Source organism: Danio rerio, chromosome 5, assembly GCF_049306965.1.
Source record: "Danio rerio strain Tuebingen ecotype United States chromosome 5, GRCz12tu, whole genome shotgun sequence".
In the NCBI taxonomy this organism is placed as follows: domain Eukaryota; kingdom Metazoa; phylum Chordata; class Actinopteri; order Cypriniformes; family Danionidae; genus Danio; species Danio rerio.
In genome coordinates, this window is record NC_133180.1 from 38,040,825 (window position 1) to 38,056,558 (window position 15,734).

The window sequence follows — 15,734 nt, forward strand, 5'->3', positions numbered from 1 at the left end:
CACAGCACCTATCAGTGCATCTTAGCAACGTTCACATATTTTAAATACATATCTGTTTAAATGCTAAAAGGAAGCACTTGTAATAGATAACATTTCAAAACAAGTGGTTTGGAATTGTACTCTGCTGAACTGTCATTGTATTTTTGTGAGATAGGAAGCATGGACCTTCCTTGTGCTTTCCAGTGAAGTTTTGAGGTCTCCCTTGGCTGACCTTCCAGATTAGCACTTGTATGGGCCTTCCTTTTGCTTTCCAATGAAATGCTACGCCATAAAAAAACGATAAAGAAATTCCACCTCTCTCTGCAAACCTCGTTATCGCTAAAGTAAAAGACCACAGTTCAAGACAACATCTTTCATTAGAAATGCTAATCTTTACCAACACTTTATGATGAAATCTGTGCATGGGAAAAACTACTGTTAATGTAATAAAGACCTTAAATGCTGCACTGTAAAAACCTATTTATGGACTTTACTTTTTAAAAGTTAGTAAACCCACTGCTTTTAAAGCAATTAGTAGACTTTAATAAAAGAAAAACTGAGCTTTAAATTTATTAAGTAAACAAACAATGTTCAGAATTAAAATAAGCTTACTCAATAGTTCCAAGCTATAAATCAGTGACACAATTTATTTATTAGAATTTGGCTAATTAAGAGTTAAAATCCTACAATTTTCTAAATAATCTAGTAGTTTTGATCAGGAGTGAGGTTTATAAGCCCTGATTTATGCAAAAAAGTGAAATAAAAATAAAAATTATCAGATGCATTTTTATAGCAGTTTATTTCAGTGGATGTTTTCTTCCCTAACATAACAAAAAGGCAGTAAATGTGTCCAGAGTGTTTCGTTGAGTTCTTTAAAAATGTCAAAGCATTTTCTCAAAATATGTGTCAAAATAAGATTTGTCACAAAATATTATTCCGCTAGTTGAAACAGAAAAAGTTATGGTCAAATTAAGTCTCAAAATCACTCCAGAGTGAATGAAAAAATCCCCAACAGTACATAAGGGTTTACTAGCTTTACTCATGTTTCAAGCAATTAATTGCTTTTTACAGTTCGTAATAATTTTAGTTATGACTTTTGTGTGTTTCTAGTATGTAATGACTTTGGAAACCCTGTAATACATGGCTCTCAAGCAGCAAGCAAAGCAGAAACAGTTTTAAATGGGCATTTAAATATAATGTTTAGTACTCATTTAGACTCAAAAGTTACCAAACCTTGCAGTATTGGCATCTACTGTATAGATTAAGAAGATTTACTGTACCTGATCTGGGTTTCAGACCGAAGACAGTGAGAGTTGTTGAGAAATCATTAGACCGCATTCCCTCCTGTAACAACAAACATTTGTCATGTTGGAATGAATTCAGTCTTTTCTGACTGAGATGGTCTGTTTTACACAGATGTTTCCTTTCTTGGTAAAAATGTGTTCATATATTGTAGTTCTACAGAAGAAGACATCAAATCAGGGTTCACTTTCATGAATTTCCTGAACAAATTAGATTGCTCTCGCACACAGCAAATACGTAACTGATGATATTATATAATTAAATGCTGACCATACTGTAACTACAAAAATATATCATATAATGATTATAGACATTTCTGTGTTCTTTAAATCTTTAAATCAATCTTTTCTTTAAAGGCATGGTAATGTAAGTGTTTTAAAAATATGAAAATTCGTAAACTTGATATGTTTGTTGTGCAATCATGTCAAAATGAAGCAGAAATTCGTGCACATACACTGACCTCACAATCGATGTCGTTGCCACTGGAGTTTCTTCGGGCACTTTGGCACTTGTACTAAAGGAGAAACATAGGGAGGTGGAGGATCAGATTTGTGATTTTCCTATAGAGAAATATTCATTCATTCATCTTTCTTTGGCTTAGTCCCTTTATTTATCAGGGGTTGCCACAGTGGAATGAACAGCAAACTTATTCAGCAATGTTTACACAGCAGGTGCCCTTCCAGTTGCAACCCAGCACTGGGAAACACCCACCTGCATTCACACACATACACTATGACCAATTCAGTTCATCTAGTTCACCTAGCACATGTCTTTGGACTGTGGGGAAAACTGGGCCACCCAGAGAAAAGCCACAACAAAATGTGGAAAACATGCAAACTCCACACAGAAATGCCAACTAATGCTGAGTTCAGACTGCATGATTTTCAAAGTAGTCATGTCACAGATGTTTTCACACTGCATGACTATCTGGGCTAGCGTTTCGTCGCTGCTTTGTTTACACTGCAAGATGGATCGGCTACAGAGACTTTCACATTGCATGACTTTACAATAGAAAGAATCGCCGACAACTTTGTCCAAACTACGTCTCACAGCCAAAAACACGTAGTATATCTTTTGTTATTAACTACATAATGAGAGAGAAGCTTTAATGGGGTAAAAAATTTACATATTTGCTCACCTGGGTTTAAAGGGAATTAGACATTTCTCCACAACTTAAGTTGATAATAAACTAATTTCTTTCTGTATGAAACGTCAAACAGACACGGTTGCTCCTGAGTCCTGTCAAACCTCCACTAGTTTTTCCTCCATTTCGTGGGTCAAAATAAATCGAAAATGAGCACTTTTAACTTCTCCCTCAGCCTCCCGCTGGCCTGCAGCAGGTATACTTACACACACACACACACACACACACAAGTGGATGCTGCACTCTCATTGGCTGTAGGCGATCGCCGATGTTATTTTTAAGTCAAAACTCATTTTACACTGCATGATTTGAATCGCCGTCAGTTCCAGCTATTTAGCACGCCAAATATCTCACAGGCATCGGCGACTAATCTGCGATTCTCTCAGATCGCGTCTTTGATAGTTTATACTGTGTGATTGTCACTCCCGTGCACGAGCAGCGATTTGCTTGTGATTTCAGGCATTTGTTGGCAATTTCTCAAAACCTGTCAGCGAGCCAAAATCGTGGCTAAAATCACGCAGTCTGAACTAGGCATAACCCAGTCGGAGGACTCAAACCAGTGACCTGTGAGGTGACAGTGCTAACCACTGAGCCAATGTGCCGAAATACTATCACATTATTGGTTTCATTCATACTTGAATGTCCTGATAATTCTAAAAACTTCAGAAATTCCTTTACAGAAAGTCTTTACTATAGACTTATGCATTCTGATTGTAATTTATCTGAATAAAATGCACCATTTTGACTGATGAAAACTGAAGAGAGTTAACACATGACTGCAACAGTAAATAGGTAATCTGTACTCTTTCACAATCTTGTGTATTTTCTTAATCCTATTGCATGTTTAAAATTTACAGCTACACTTTTAAAAATGCTGTGCTGTTTATGGGGAAAAAATTGGATAACAGTAAGTTTTCTTAGTATATGCGGTGAATAACTTGAAGTTAATTATATGATATTCTTATCACTACATGCTTATGGTTTTTGTCTGGCTAAAAAAAAACAATGTATAGATCTTAGTTCTTTAAAACATTAGTGTACTCACACTATAAATGATTGAAACACAGTAGTTTACATTACATTTTTTTAATGTTTTAAGGTTTATACCAGTGCTATTCAATTAGTTATTTTTGCTCCTTAAGACACCCTAATTGGCTTTTTCTACATTAAAACATTAATATGTTGTATTTTGAAACTACATAACATCAGTACATTGTCCAATGTGGCTTTTTTTACAAACATATTCAAATGTATTTCCAAGCACAACAAAATCAGTGTATTGCTCAAGTAGGCTTCTTCTATCGCTCCTAATATGTACACGTATGCATTGGAAATAATGAACTTGCATGCGGAAAAGACGCAATATGTGACCGGCCTGCTGCTATACTGTAGGTCAGGCGTGACCAACCCTGTTCCTGGCGATCGACTTTCCTGCAGATTTCAGTTGCAACCCATATCAAACACACCTGCCTGTAATTATCAAGTGCTGTTCAGGTCCTAATTAATTGGTTTAGGTGTGTTCGATCAGGGTTTGAGCTGAACTTTGCTGGAAGGTCGATCTCCAGGAGCAGGGTTGAGCACCACTGCTGTAGGTAATCCAGTGTGTGTGCGTATTAGCCTCAGTTTATGCTTGGAACTGTAAACTACAGTAGCACACAGTTGGCATAACTTTGTTTAGCTACAGCAGTTTAATTTAAGCTCGGTTAATAGTGAAATTGGCTAATCAGTGCATCCTTATCAATGATATCAGTACATTGTACAAAATGCCTTTTCTTACTAACATGTCCAAATATTGCATATCCATTACAGTGCATGTTTAGGATACATGACAGTAATTACTTTTTAAATGTTTCAATTGTTTTGTTTTGTTTTTAAAAATGTCTTGTTAAATCAAAAGTATTTGTCTACAGCTATATTTTGCTTGCTTTGACACATTTAACATTTGTGGCTAAGAAATAATTCATTTATTTATGTTTGGTGTGGTCAGAGATAAATTTGGTAAATCCTTCATTTTGAGCTCTGGAAAGTGATGTGAAATAAAAACTAATTGTAATACGACATTATGAAACCATGACCCATTTGCTCATGTTCATTGAGCAAGCTCATACACGACACACAAAAAATTAAATGAATGAGGATGCTTGTGGACATAACACACAATCTAAATCGAGGAATTTTTGCATGTCAAAGTCATATTTATGCATATAAAATATATTTTCCCAACAACAAAATTGTGGCTAGTGAAAATGCCGAGTGGCTAGTAATGTTGTAAAACAACTAGCCACAGTGGCTGGTGATCAAAAAAGTTAATGTCAAGCCCTGTCCCCCATACTAAGAAAATCGTTGACAGCAAGATTAAAAAAGGGTGTGTAAGACAAAGGAGACACGCAAAACATAAAGTGCTGGTAGTCCTCCAAGAACGTGCTTGAAAACCACTTTTATATATATCCAGTATATTATTCATGTTATCATGAATACCTTTGACTACGATATGCGCATTGTTTAAAATCTGATCACATAACAGCCATATACCTCACATTTATTCAACCTTTAATATCAGAAATGACCTATATAGACTAGTCTGAGATAAAGGGCCCACAAAAATTCCTCAATCCTCCCTTCACGGTCTGATGCACGTTGCACAGACAAATGGCACATGTTGAGGGAAATTCACATGCTCAATTCCAGCCAGACTACCTGAAACACCAAATTAAAACATCCACCTACACACATTCACATGCATGTGCTGAAATAAAGGTGACTTTAGGGTTACAAAAGTTCTTAAGCCGATCCATGTATAATCTCCTTTCTTTTCTGTTTTATGAGTATTAATCAGTAAAAAAAAACAAGAAAAGAAAAGTAATTGTATACATACATTAATTTTACATTCAATTTCAAAATTATAACACATTTAGGTTTTTTTGGTGGGGGGTTGGTGAAGAATTGAAGAGCAAAAACCTTTAAATGCTGTCTGAAATTTTCTTTTAAAACTAGCATATTTATCAGGCGCCTGTGTGTAAGTTCAGTAATATCACTTTTATGGCAAAGAATAAGTCCTTTATTATGGTTTTAAAGTGAAATAAATCAACATAAACATAGGAGGCTGAGAAAAATTTCCATTTCGATGGAAATTTCAGACGGCACTTAAGAGTTTTTTTGCATCTGAACTCTTCAATTGATTTATTCCTTTCCAGTTTCATTACTTTGATTAATCTCAGAAGAAAAAAATGTAATTGGTTGGTTTAAATGCTAATTAATCAGCCTCTTCCTGTATAAGTGGGAAATTCTTGGCCAGAATAAATCGTAGACCAGAATGTAAGATCTTGTAAAATAAGAGAGTGGGCAAGAATGTTTGAACTCAGTCAAAAGTTAGGTCTCCCTAATGGCTTATTCAAAATGGTCTATTTATGTTAAATCCTTTAAGTCTACATGTACCTTAAAGGGGTAATTCACCTAAAAATAAACACACAATCGCTATTTACTCACCCTTAAGCTGTTCCAAAGTTTTTTATTCTGCTGAAGACAAAAGCTGATATTTTGAAGAAAGCTGAAAACTGTAACCGTGGACTTCCATAAAAGGAAAAACAAATACTATGGAAGTCAATGGTTATAGGTGTCCTGTTTCCTTTAGTATTATTTTTTCTTTTGTTTAACAAAAGAAAATCTCAAACAGTTTTGAAACTAGTGAAGAGTGAGCAAATGAGGAAACATTTTCGGTTTTTGGTCAACTATTCCAGAACACTTCTCAGCACTGTATACCTAACTAGCAGTGTTTCAAGTTGTTTCTGCTATTCACACACTCAAATTGTTTCTTCTCCAGATTTACCTTTTATGCGAAAAGCTAAAAACCTCTCTGATTCACTATCTGCCTAAAATGCCAGCTAATAATCATAATCCATAAACTGTAGACAAAATGTACACTGTAAAAATGCAGGGTTCCAACACAAATTGATTAAGTTAATTTAACACTTTTAACAAATTTATGTAGATTGAACAAACAATATTAGGTTGTCCCAATGAAATCTCAAGAATTGTGTTGTTTCAGCTCATTTTAATTAAGTAGTTTGAACAAGTAAAAAATATATACATTTGAGTACATATAAAAGACTGTAAAATACTATAACAGGAGTTTCCATGAGACTGCAGAACGGATGAATTTATGGTGGTGGTTGGATGTTGTACTGTATGCATATCTGAAGGAAATTTACTAAGGAAATGTTTATAAATGTTTCTGTCTCTTCGTATAATCCCATAAAAAGCAGTGTTTATAAGATCCGGGCTGCTTTTTTTCAAATGATCTCTGCTGCTCCATACTGTAAGCACCACTTTCAGGTGTCTGTCTTTTGTACTAGAATCATATTTTTTTCTGTTTTTGTATTCTTGTCCATGGTGTTTTGCATGTATTTTACTGTAACTCAGCCTTAACTGTGCTCAGAGGTTCAGCTCATTTTCCTTTGTAGCACATTTGCATATTTAGATGGCTGTTTGACATTAGTTTTGTTCTATGTTTGCTCTTTTGTTCTAAACATGACCTTTATTCAGGGTATTTTTTTATTTATTTATTACTTTATTCAGGACCTGTATTCACCAAGTTAAATTTAAGACCTTTTTAAGACTATTATGAATGAAATTTTAGACTTGTACAGGTTAAATGCCAAAGACTTTTTTTTTTTCGAATATACCAGTTGGAAAAGATTTTCACTTGTCCTATCAAAAAAAAAGATTATAATTTAACACATTTAATACTACAATAATAAAAATAATTGATAAATACAAATAATAATTGAATAATACAAATATAGGTTAGGTCAGTATCCTCATCAGTAAATAAATAAAGAACTTTTAAACAAATATTACTGTAAGGAAAGTAATTAAAGAGCCCCTATTATGGGTTTTTGAAAATGGCCTTTCATGCAGTGTGTAACACAGCTTAAAGTGAAGTGAAATACCCAGCTTAAATCTGAAAGTGCACCATGTTTAAAACTATTGATTCATCAAAGAGTTGACTCAAAGCAGATCCCTGTTGAATCATGTCACAAAGACGCTGTGCTCTGAACTGTGAGGGGAAAGTTAGTGTTATTTTTCCTGCCCAAAGAGGCTATGAAGAGTCAGTGGTTAAAAAGTTAATTTCTGCAAAAATATCTCAGCATTATAGCCCCAGCATTGTGCTGTGTTTACGTCATTAATCTGACGAGTGCTACAGCAACCTACACGTTTACAATGGGGAATACATCGGCCATTTGGATCAGAAAAAATTATTGATGTATGGGACTTTGTCAGATCTTGACAGGAACTTTATCAGTACACAGTTGATGAACCAGTTTCTTCCAGTAAGTCCGTTTAAAATGGTTACCTCCTTGTTTTCTCTGTCGTGCAATATGTGTATTTAATTGTCTGTTGTTACTTGTAACTGCTCCAAGTGGCTTGTACTGTATCTGGTTAACTCTTTGTATTCACATATCAAGCCATGCTGAAAATGTAACGTGCAGGGCGGCGTCCGCAACACCCCCCTTACCACCCGCGTCCTCAGTTATGTCCGCGACACCTCCCTCACCATCTGCGTCCTCAGATATATTCGCACATAGGCGACAGAATAGAGAGGGCAGCGTCAGCGACACCTCCATCAGCACCCGCGTGTCCTTAGTTATATCCGCGCATAGGGCGACAGAATAGATGTCTGCGACACCCGCACATCCTCAGTTATTTCCGCACATAGGGCGGCAGAATAGAGGGAGCAGCGTCGGCGACATCTCCCTCCCTCCCTCCCTCAGCACCCGCGCGTCCTCAGTTATATCCGCGCATAGGGCGGCAGAATAAAGGTCCGCGACACCTCACTTCATTTTCATAACCGGTCACTTTCGTTTTCACATATTGGGGTTGAGGGCGGCATGATCGTCCTCTGCCTAGAGCGGCAGTTCAGCTTGCTCCGGCCCTGGTAACGTGTGATGCTTTCTTTATGGATTTAATTACGCTTGTGAGCTCGCGGCTCTCTGCCGTTTGTCGATACTATGGCCACCATCAGCTGTTCTTACACAAGTGAACAAATCATACGGAAGTTTTTAGGATAATTAGGTAAAAATAAATGCATAATATAAAACAATGAAAGTGTTTTTTGACCTTGTAAGCATATCAGCCTGTTGTTGGAGACCCCCAAAACCAAAATATGACCTTTTAATGCATAATAGGGGCTCTGTAAAACATTATGGGTATTATAAATAGAGTTGAAAATGGTATGTTTAAACAGAAAGTTTTATTGAGATTGGGATTGTATGGGTGTTAATGACCAGACTAAGTATCTATACATGAACAGAGGACAATTAAGATATGTTAAAAAGATATGATATTTTAAGGATTTAAGACTTTTTAAGGCCTAAAATTAAGCTTTTGAGATTTAAGACATTTTAAGACGTTTTAAGAACCCGCAGACAGCCTGTTTATTTGTTTACAGTATATGAGGTTTGTATTTATGGCTTCAAGATTTTTCCCAATCGTGATAGCGCATATAGATTCAGATTCCTCAATTGGCTTTTGAAGCAAGTTAAAGCATACTACTGCTAGATAATTATCATTTTAGTATTATTATTTTATTATTGTTTGCTGTTTTTTAAAGGAAAGCGAAAAACAATGTTTTTTTTGAGCACAGTTATAGTTCAGATATTCAGCTGAATATCTGCTCCAATTGTTCTTCTCATCATGCTTCTGTTAGACCAGGTACATACTGTATACACGTGGTATACAGGTCAGGTTAGTACACTCAAATTTCCTGCAACCCTTCTTCTCTACCCTTATTTTAAGGTAATTTCTCTTTTCAAACTACCAAGGCCTCGATTCCTAGCATTACAGAGCTCATGGCAGAGGGACAGACATTCTAGACAGCAAGCTACAGCAAAGCCATTCTTGGATCTGACTTTAGAATACACCCCAATTTATTCCTCATCTCTATTTTCCATAAGCTATTATGGTTCCAGAGGTTTAAAGCAGAACTATTATATGTGCTAATGACTGTGAAGAAAAAGAGTCATTAGGGAACCTCCAAATATAAAAATAAAATTTTCAATAAATGCTTCCTAACTTGCCAAAGGGGTCCAGTCTGAAACCTCATTATCAGTCATTTAAGTAGCATATTTTAGGTCTAAAAAATATTAAAACTACTAAGACTTTTTAAAATCATATTTAATACCACAAAAAAACATGTAATATTTTCTAGTAATAGCAAACATATTTAGATATTTTTAGAACCCATTCATTTACATTCATGGTAAATATAGTAACAATAATTATCAATGTATGTGCTAAACAGACAAATTTGTATATTTATTTTTACACATGAAACAATGCTAAAAGTTCAATTACTTTTAAATTACTTTTACTGTCTTCAACCATCTTAGTGAACTTTTACCACTGCGCCTGACCATCTGCGACTGGTATAGAAGCTGCTCTTTTGCTGAGTGTAAGGCACTGCAGCAGATGGTAAAAAACTGCCCAATGGATCACAGAGACCCCACCTCGAGCCATTGAGGACATCCAGAAAACACTATCTGCACTGAGAACGTTGTATTCTCAAGGACTCCTCTCACCCTGATCACAAAGTGTTTTCTATCCGCTTCAGGTTCCCCCAGACAAAAACCAGCAGGCTAAAAACAAATAAAATTGCACATATTCTTTGCGCTACATTGCACGAATTGTACATACCCACTGTACATATACATTTGTGATTATGTTCATATCTATCTGCATATTTCTGATTATTAATAGCAACCTGTACATAAATTAATATATTGTAAATCTCATAGTTAATACAACCTGTATATAATGTTCATAGTACATCCATCTGTTAATATTACCATAGTTTTTCTATAATTGCACTTTAAAACTTATCCCTATATCCTGCATTTGCTGCTATTGCACTGCTGGTTAGACCTAAACTGCATTTTGTTGCCTTGTACTTGTACATGTGTAATGACAATAAACTTGAATCTAATCTAATCTAATCTAGTATAATCTAAAAAAAACTGAGCCATTTACAATATCTCTGGCAACCTCCTAAATTCATAATTTGAAAAATGTTTTCTATAATATAACTGTTATTATTAAATGATTTGTAATAATGCAGTCTTACTTGATATCGGTTCATTCTAAAGTAAAACTATACTTTTAAAAGTCAAACAACAGCCCTATTCACATCTAGACTGGGCCCAGACCCAAGCATAACGCTAGAATAAGCTTGCCTGTGCATATCTTCTTTCATTTGGGTCGAGTCACAAAGCTGAAATGATTAAATTGCCTGATTCAAGAAATATAATCTATTGTAAAGCCATCCGGGCACAGGGTGTTTAGTGTTGATTTGGGTCACATGATAGTTCCATGGAAGCTGAGCGAATGAAAATGACATTTTTTCTATTGTGTTTTTCTCAATGAACAGACTAAGGAAATCCCCCTGGCAGAGAAGAATAGTTATGGGGAAGTGAGTTTCTGCACTGTACTGTATGTCATGAAGAACCAAAAACAAAAGGCTTAAGTTCGCCCATTTCAAACCCATAATTTTATTCCTTAATTTCCTTATATAAATATCAGATTGCACACTGTAAATAAATAAAAATGAATAAATGAGTTTGTCATTAAGAAAAAAATTGTTTGCCCTTCTATTTTTTAATTGAAATCTGCAAAAGCACTAGCTGTGTTTTTTTTTCTCAGTTAATTTGTCAGATTACATATATTTTAGGAATTGGGTATGGTTAACATATTTAACCACGCAGTCCCAACTGTTAGTTTCAGCAACAAACAGAAATGGTGAGGAGGAGTTGTCTATTAGGTTGTAATAACTCTCCTCAAACCCTTTTCCTCACCTTTTCAGAATGAAACGCCTTCTTTACTACATCCAATCAGCTCGTAGTAGAAAAAAACAAGCCACACCCACCTCTGTGTCATTTAATATTCCGTTTCTCTACGAACTGCATCACAATGCAAAAAAAAAAAAAAAAAAAAAAACAACAACAACAACAACCGCAGCTTCTGTTTCATGGGGACTTTAAAAGTCTACCATGTAAACAGCAATTATTAATTACCGTCATAATCCACCTAAACCATGGGTCTCAATCTTAATTCCTGGTGGGCCACAGCTCTGAACTGTTTTGCTCCTACCCTAATCAAACACAGCTGATGCAACTAATCAAGGTGTTCAAGATTCTTTTGCACACCTTGATTAGTTGGATCAGATGTGTTTGATTAGGGTTGAAGCAAAACAGTGCAGAGTTGCGATCCTTCAGGAATTAAGTTTATTTTAGTCGCATTATTGAAGTGCAGAACAGACATGTAAACAGCTTAAATCAAACCACTACCGTTTAGTAGTACATTTCTCTACTTCTCTATATTCTGTCAGGAGTTTGACTACAACCAAATGAGAATGCCTTGAAGCAAGAGAGCACATTTTTTAATATAAGTGGAAAACGATGACTATACTCTAGTTAGAGAATAAAATGTTAATTAATGGCAGAGCTGGCCAGTTGTTTTGAAAATTTGTGTCCGCCATCATCTGTTTGCACACAAAGCGTAAAAAATTAACAACAGTTACGTTAAAAAAACATTTTAAAAAACGTAAGTAAAAAAATTCACAAAATTAAAAGCAAAACGCCCAAAATCACATATGGTGCAATGACCAACACAAACTGTTGTGTTAAGCGCTGGAGGAAACTAGCATTGAATGGTGATGTAATGATGTTAATCGAATTATGTCCTATAACATGTCAAATGGGTACATGGAAATAACTTTAAAAAAGCAACTCATGATAACACCTTAATCATATTATTGTCTTATTCAGATTAAGGCAAATGGTTTGATTACTGATGTCCATGTAAACATTGTCAGTTTCATTCATTCATTCATTCATTCATTTTCTTTTCGGCTTAGTCCCTTTATTAATCTGGGGTCGCCACAGCGGAAAGAACCGTTAACTTATTCAGCATATGTTTTACAAAGCCGATGCCCTAAAAGCTGCAACCCATCACTGGGAACAATTTTTTTTTCAGCTTTAACTGCAGTTCAGCAGTTTCACTTTTATTTGGTAACATTTTATTCATGCCCCTAAGATAATATGAGGTATTGGATCCAAGTATGAATTAATGACTGGTCGATGAGTTGTGTTTTAATGGAATTTGATACCGCACGCCGAATGGGAGAAACAAAAACCTCTGCATTTCGAGATATATGTGTCTGTGGTCCTTTACTGACTTGATAGGTGCAGAGAAAAGTGTCAAACAGCCGTGTGTATGGAATATCCTGTCACAAAATGCGAGGAAAAGCCCTACATGGCGGTAATATTTTGATTTAGGAGTGTACATGTCCGTACTGCACTTTGGTTATGCGACTAAAATCAGCATCCTCCACATGTCTTAATCCGATTTCTGTTTAGTTTAGTTATGACCTTAATGGGATTGAATTAATCAAAAAAATCGATGTTTAAGGTAGACTTTTAATCAGAATATTGTCTATTAAATGTGTTATTGGTGTCCATGCAAAAGTACTCATTGTTGCTTGTTAAAAACAAAACTAAAAACTTGCTCTTTCTATTATTAAAGAGCTAAAATAAACACATGATGAAATAACCAGGGAAAAAAACACTCCTCTTGTAGCCCATTCCTAATGCACAAATAGATGCTGAGCAGCAACAACAGACCATTTGTCTGGTCTTGTTAGAGCACTGTGTTACTCATGTTGACATCTGCTCTCATCTGTTGTTGCTTGAGTTTTGCAATTGAAAATTTTCAACTGGTATTGTCGGGTTGTGTAATGTGTGAGAAGTCAACTGCTTGTTGCTTGGGTCTGCAGTGTAAATCAGTTGTTGAATAATTAACGGGAGAAGCACTTTTATATTTTATGTTACGGGTACATTTTGTTTTCCTAACAAGGCAGCGACAAAAACATATTCAATGCAATAAAACAAAATTTCCACAAATCAGGAGAAAACATCAGGAAGTAATTTGTCTCTGTGCTCTGTTCTCACCCATCCTGAAACCACCCTCCTCCTCCACCAGACTCAGACCAAAAACCACTCACAATGCCATGAGTTCACCAGGAATGTCTATACAGTGTCCTTCACATAATATATAATTTTTTTATGTTTGGTATCATTTTAAATGTCTGATCAAAAAGATTTTAACAGCAGTCGACTGTTGTCTTCAGAGCACTGGTTTTTAAATAGATCTAATTTTGCCTCTCTTTATTTACATATACAAGTGATTTCAGTGGGCGGAGCTAAACGAAGGGTGACGTAGAAGCAGGTGATGATCTTCTGTTGAGGCAAACTACTACAAGTGTCCTAGTTAAGATTTTAAGAAACATATATTGAATTTGACAACTTGTTCTGTTTTGGTATATAAAAATGTGGCAAAAGTATCTTTGGAGATTCTGTAATCCCTACAATCTCTGAATTATTTATATTCATTATACATATACAGTCACTGGCCATTTTATTAGGTACACCTGTCCAACTGCTCGTTAACGTAAATTTCTAATCAGCCAATCACATGGCAGCAACTCAATACATTTAGGCATACAGACATGGTCAAGATGATCTCCTGCAGTTCAAACAGAGCATCAGAATGGAGAAGAAAGCTGATTTATGTGACTTGAACGTGACATGGTTGTCAGGCTGTGAGTATTTCAGAAACTGCTGATCTACTGGGATTTTCATGCACAAGCATCTCTAATGTTTACAGGGAATGGTCTGAAAAAGAGAAAATATCCAGTGAGCGGCTGTTCTGTGGGTGCAAATGCCTTGTTGATGCCATGGTTAGAGGAGAATGGCCAGACTGATAGAAGGGCAACTGTAACTGAAATAATCACTCATTACAACCGAGGTATGCAGAAGAGCATCTCTGAATGCACAACACATAGAACCTTGAGGCGGATGAGCTACAGCAGCAGAAGACTACACCGGGTGCCACTCCTGTCAGCTAAGAACAGGAAACTGAGGGTACAATTCACACAGGCTCATCAAAAATGGACAATAGAAGATTGAAAAACGTTGCCTGGTCTGATGAGTCTTGATTTCTGTAGCAACATTCGCATGGTAGGGTCAGAATTTGCCATCAACAACATGAGAGCATGGATCCATCCTGGCTTGCAACAACGGTTAAGGTGCTGCTGGTGTAATGGTGTTGGGGATATTTTCTTGGCACACTTTGGGCTCATTAGTACCAAGTGAGCATTGTGTCAATAGCACAGCCTACCTGAGTAATGTTGCTGACCATGTCCATCCCTTCATGAGCAAAGTGTACCTATCTTCTGATGGCTACTTTCAGCAGGATAATGCGCCATGTCATAAAGCGTGAATCATCTCAGACTGGCGTCTTGAACATGACAATGAGTTTACTGTACTCAAATGGCCTCCTCAGTCACCAGATCTTAATCTAATAGAGCACCTTTGGGATGTGGTGGAACAGGAGATTCACATCTTGAATGTGCAGCAGACGAATCAGCAGCAACAGCATGATGCTATCATATCAATTTGGAGCAAAATCTCTGAGGAATATTTCCGGTACCTTGTTGAATCAATGCCATGAAGGATTAAGGCAGTTCTAAAGGTAAAAAAGGGTCCAACTTGGTATCATCAAAGTGTACCTTATAAAATGGCCGGTGAGTGTATATATACAGTATTTGTTTTTTAACCCCATGTCTTTCTTTCTTTATTTTTCAATAAGTTTTTGAGTAAGGAGTGTACTGCAGTAGAATCAGCAATAAAATAGAATTATAATTTTATAAAAATAATAATATTGTAATAATTATGTTCATATTCCATGCAGAAAATCTAATTAAGGACTTTGAAATAAAACAGAGCTATAATTAAATTATAACTGAATTATAATAAATTAAACAAACTTCACAGATGGGTAAGTAAAAGACCTACACAAATTAAACTTCGCCCATGTCTCTGATCTCATTATTGCGCCAGTGGTGGTCCCACACTGTGTTACGCATGGATAAAATATGTTTTTGAACCCTGCATTTAATAACCCTCATTTTGCCCGAAATATCCTCCACCCCTTATTTCCTGTAATTGTGGATTAGATGAGCACAAACCACACCTCTTCGCAAAATTCTTTCAGATAGTTCAAATGTATCAAATTTCTATCTGCTATGAATGCCTCTCGAGGTTGTGCCAACACTTAAGTCAGGTTGAGCCACTGCATAGGGCAGAAATTGGCCTGCTGTTTCGTAGCTCATCAACACATGTGCTTTGAGTCATTGTTTTTTTTTCCACTATCCCCATTATCAATGTCATCAAGATATTCAGGTCCCGAGGCAGCAAGA

General features: G+C 36.0%; 1 protein-coding gene across 1 annotated transcript in view; it reads right to left on the reverse strand.

Annotated features, from left to right (window-relative positions):
* lrch2 (leucine-rich repeats and calponin homology (CH) domain containing 2) overlaps positions 1 to 15,734 on the reverse strand; it is a 120,172-nt gene that overhangs the window by 12,398 nt on the left and 92,040 nt on the right. Inside the window, exons 16-17 of the mRNA XM_021471636.3 lie at positions 1,742 to 1,795; positions 1,260 to 1,323 (exon numbers count right to left, since the gene is read on the reverse strand). Of these exons, the coding sequence (XP_021327311.1) occupies positions 1,260 to 1,323; positions 1,742 to 1,795 (118 nt within the window). The remainder of the gene's footprint in view (positions 1 to 1,259; positions 1,324 to 1,741; positions 1,796 to 15,734) is intronic.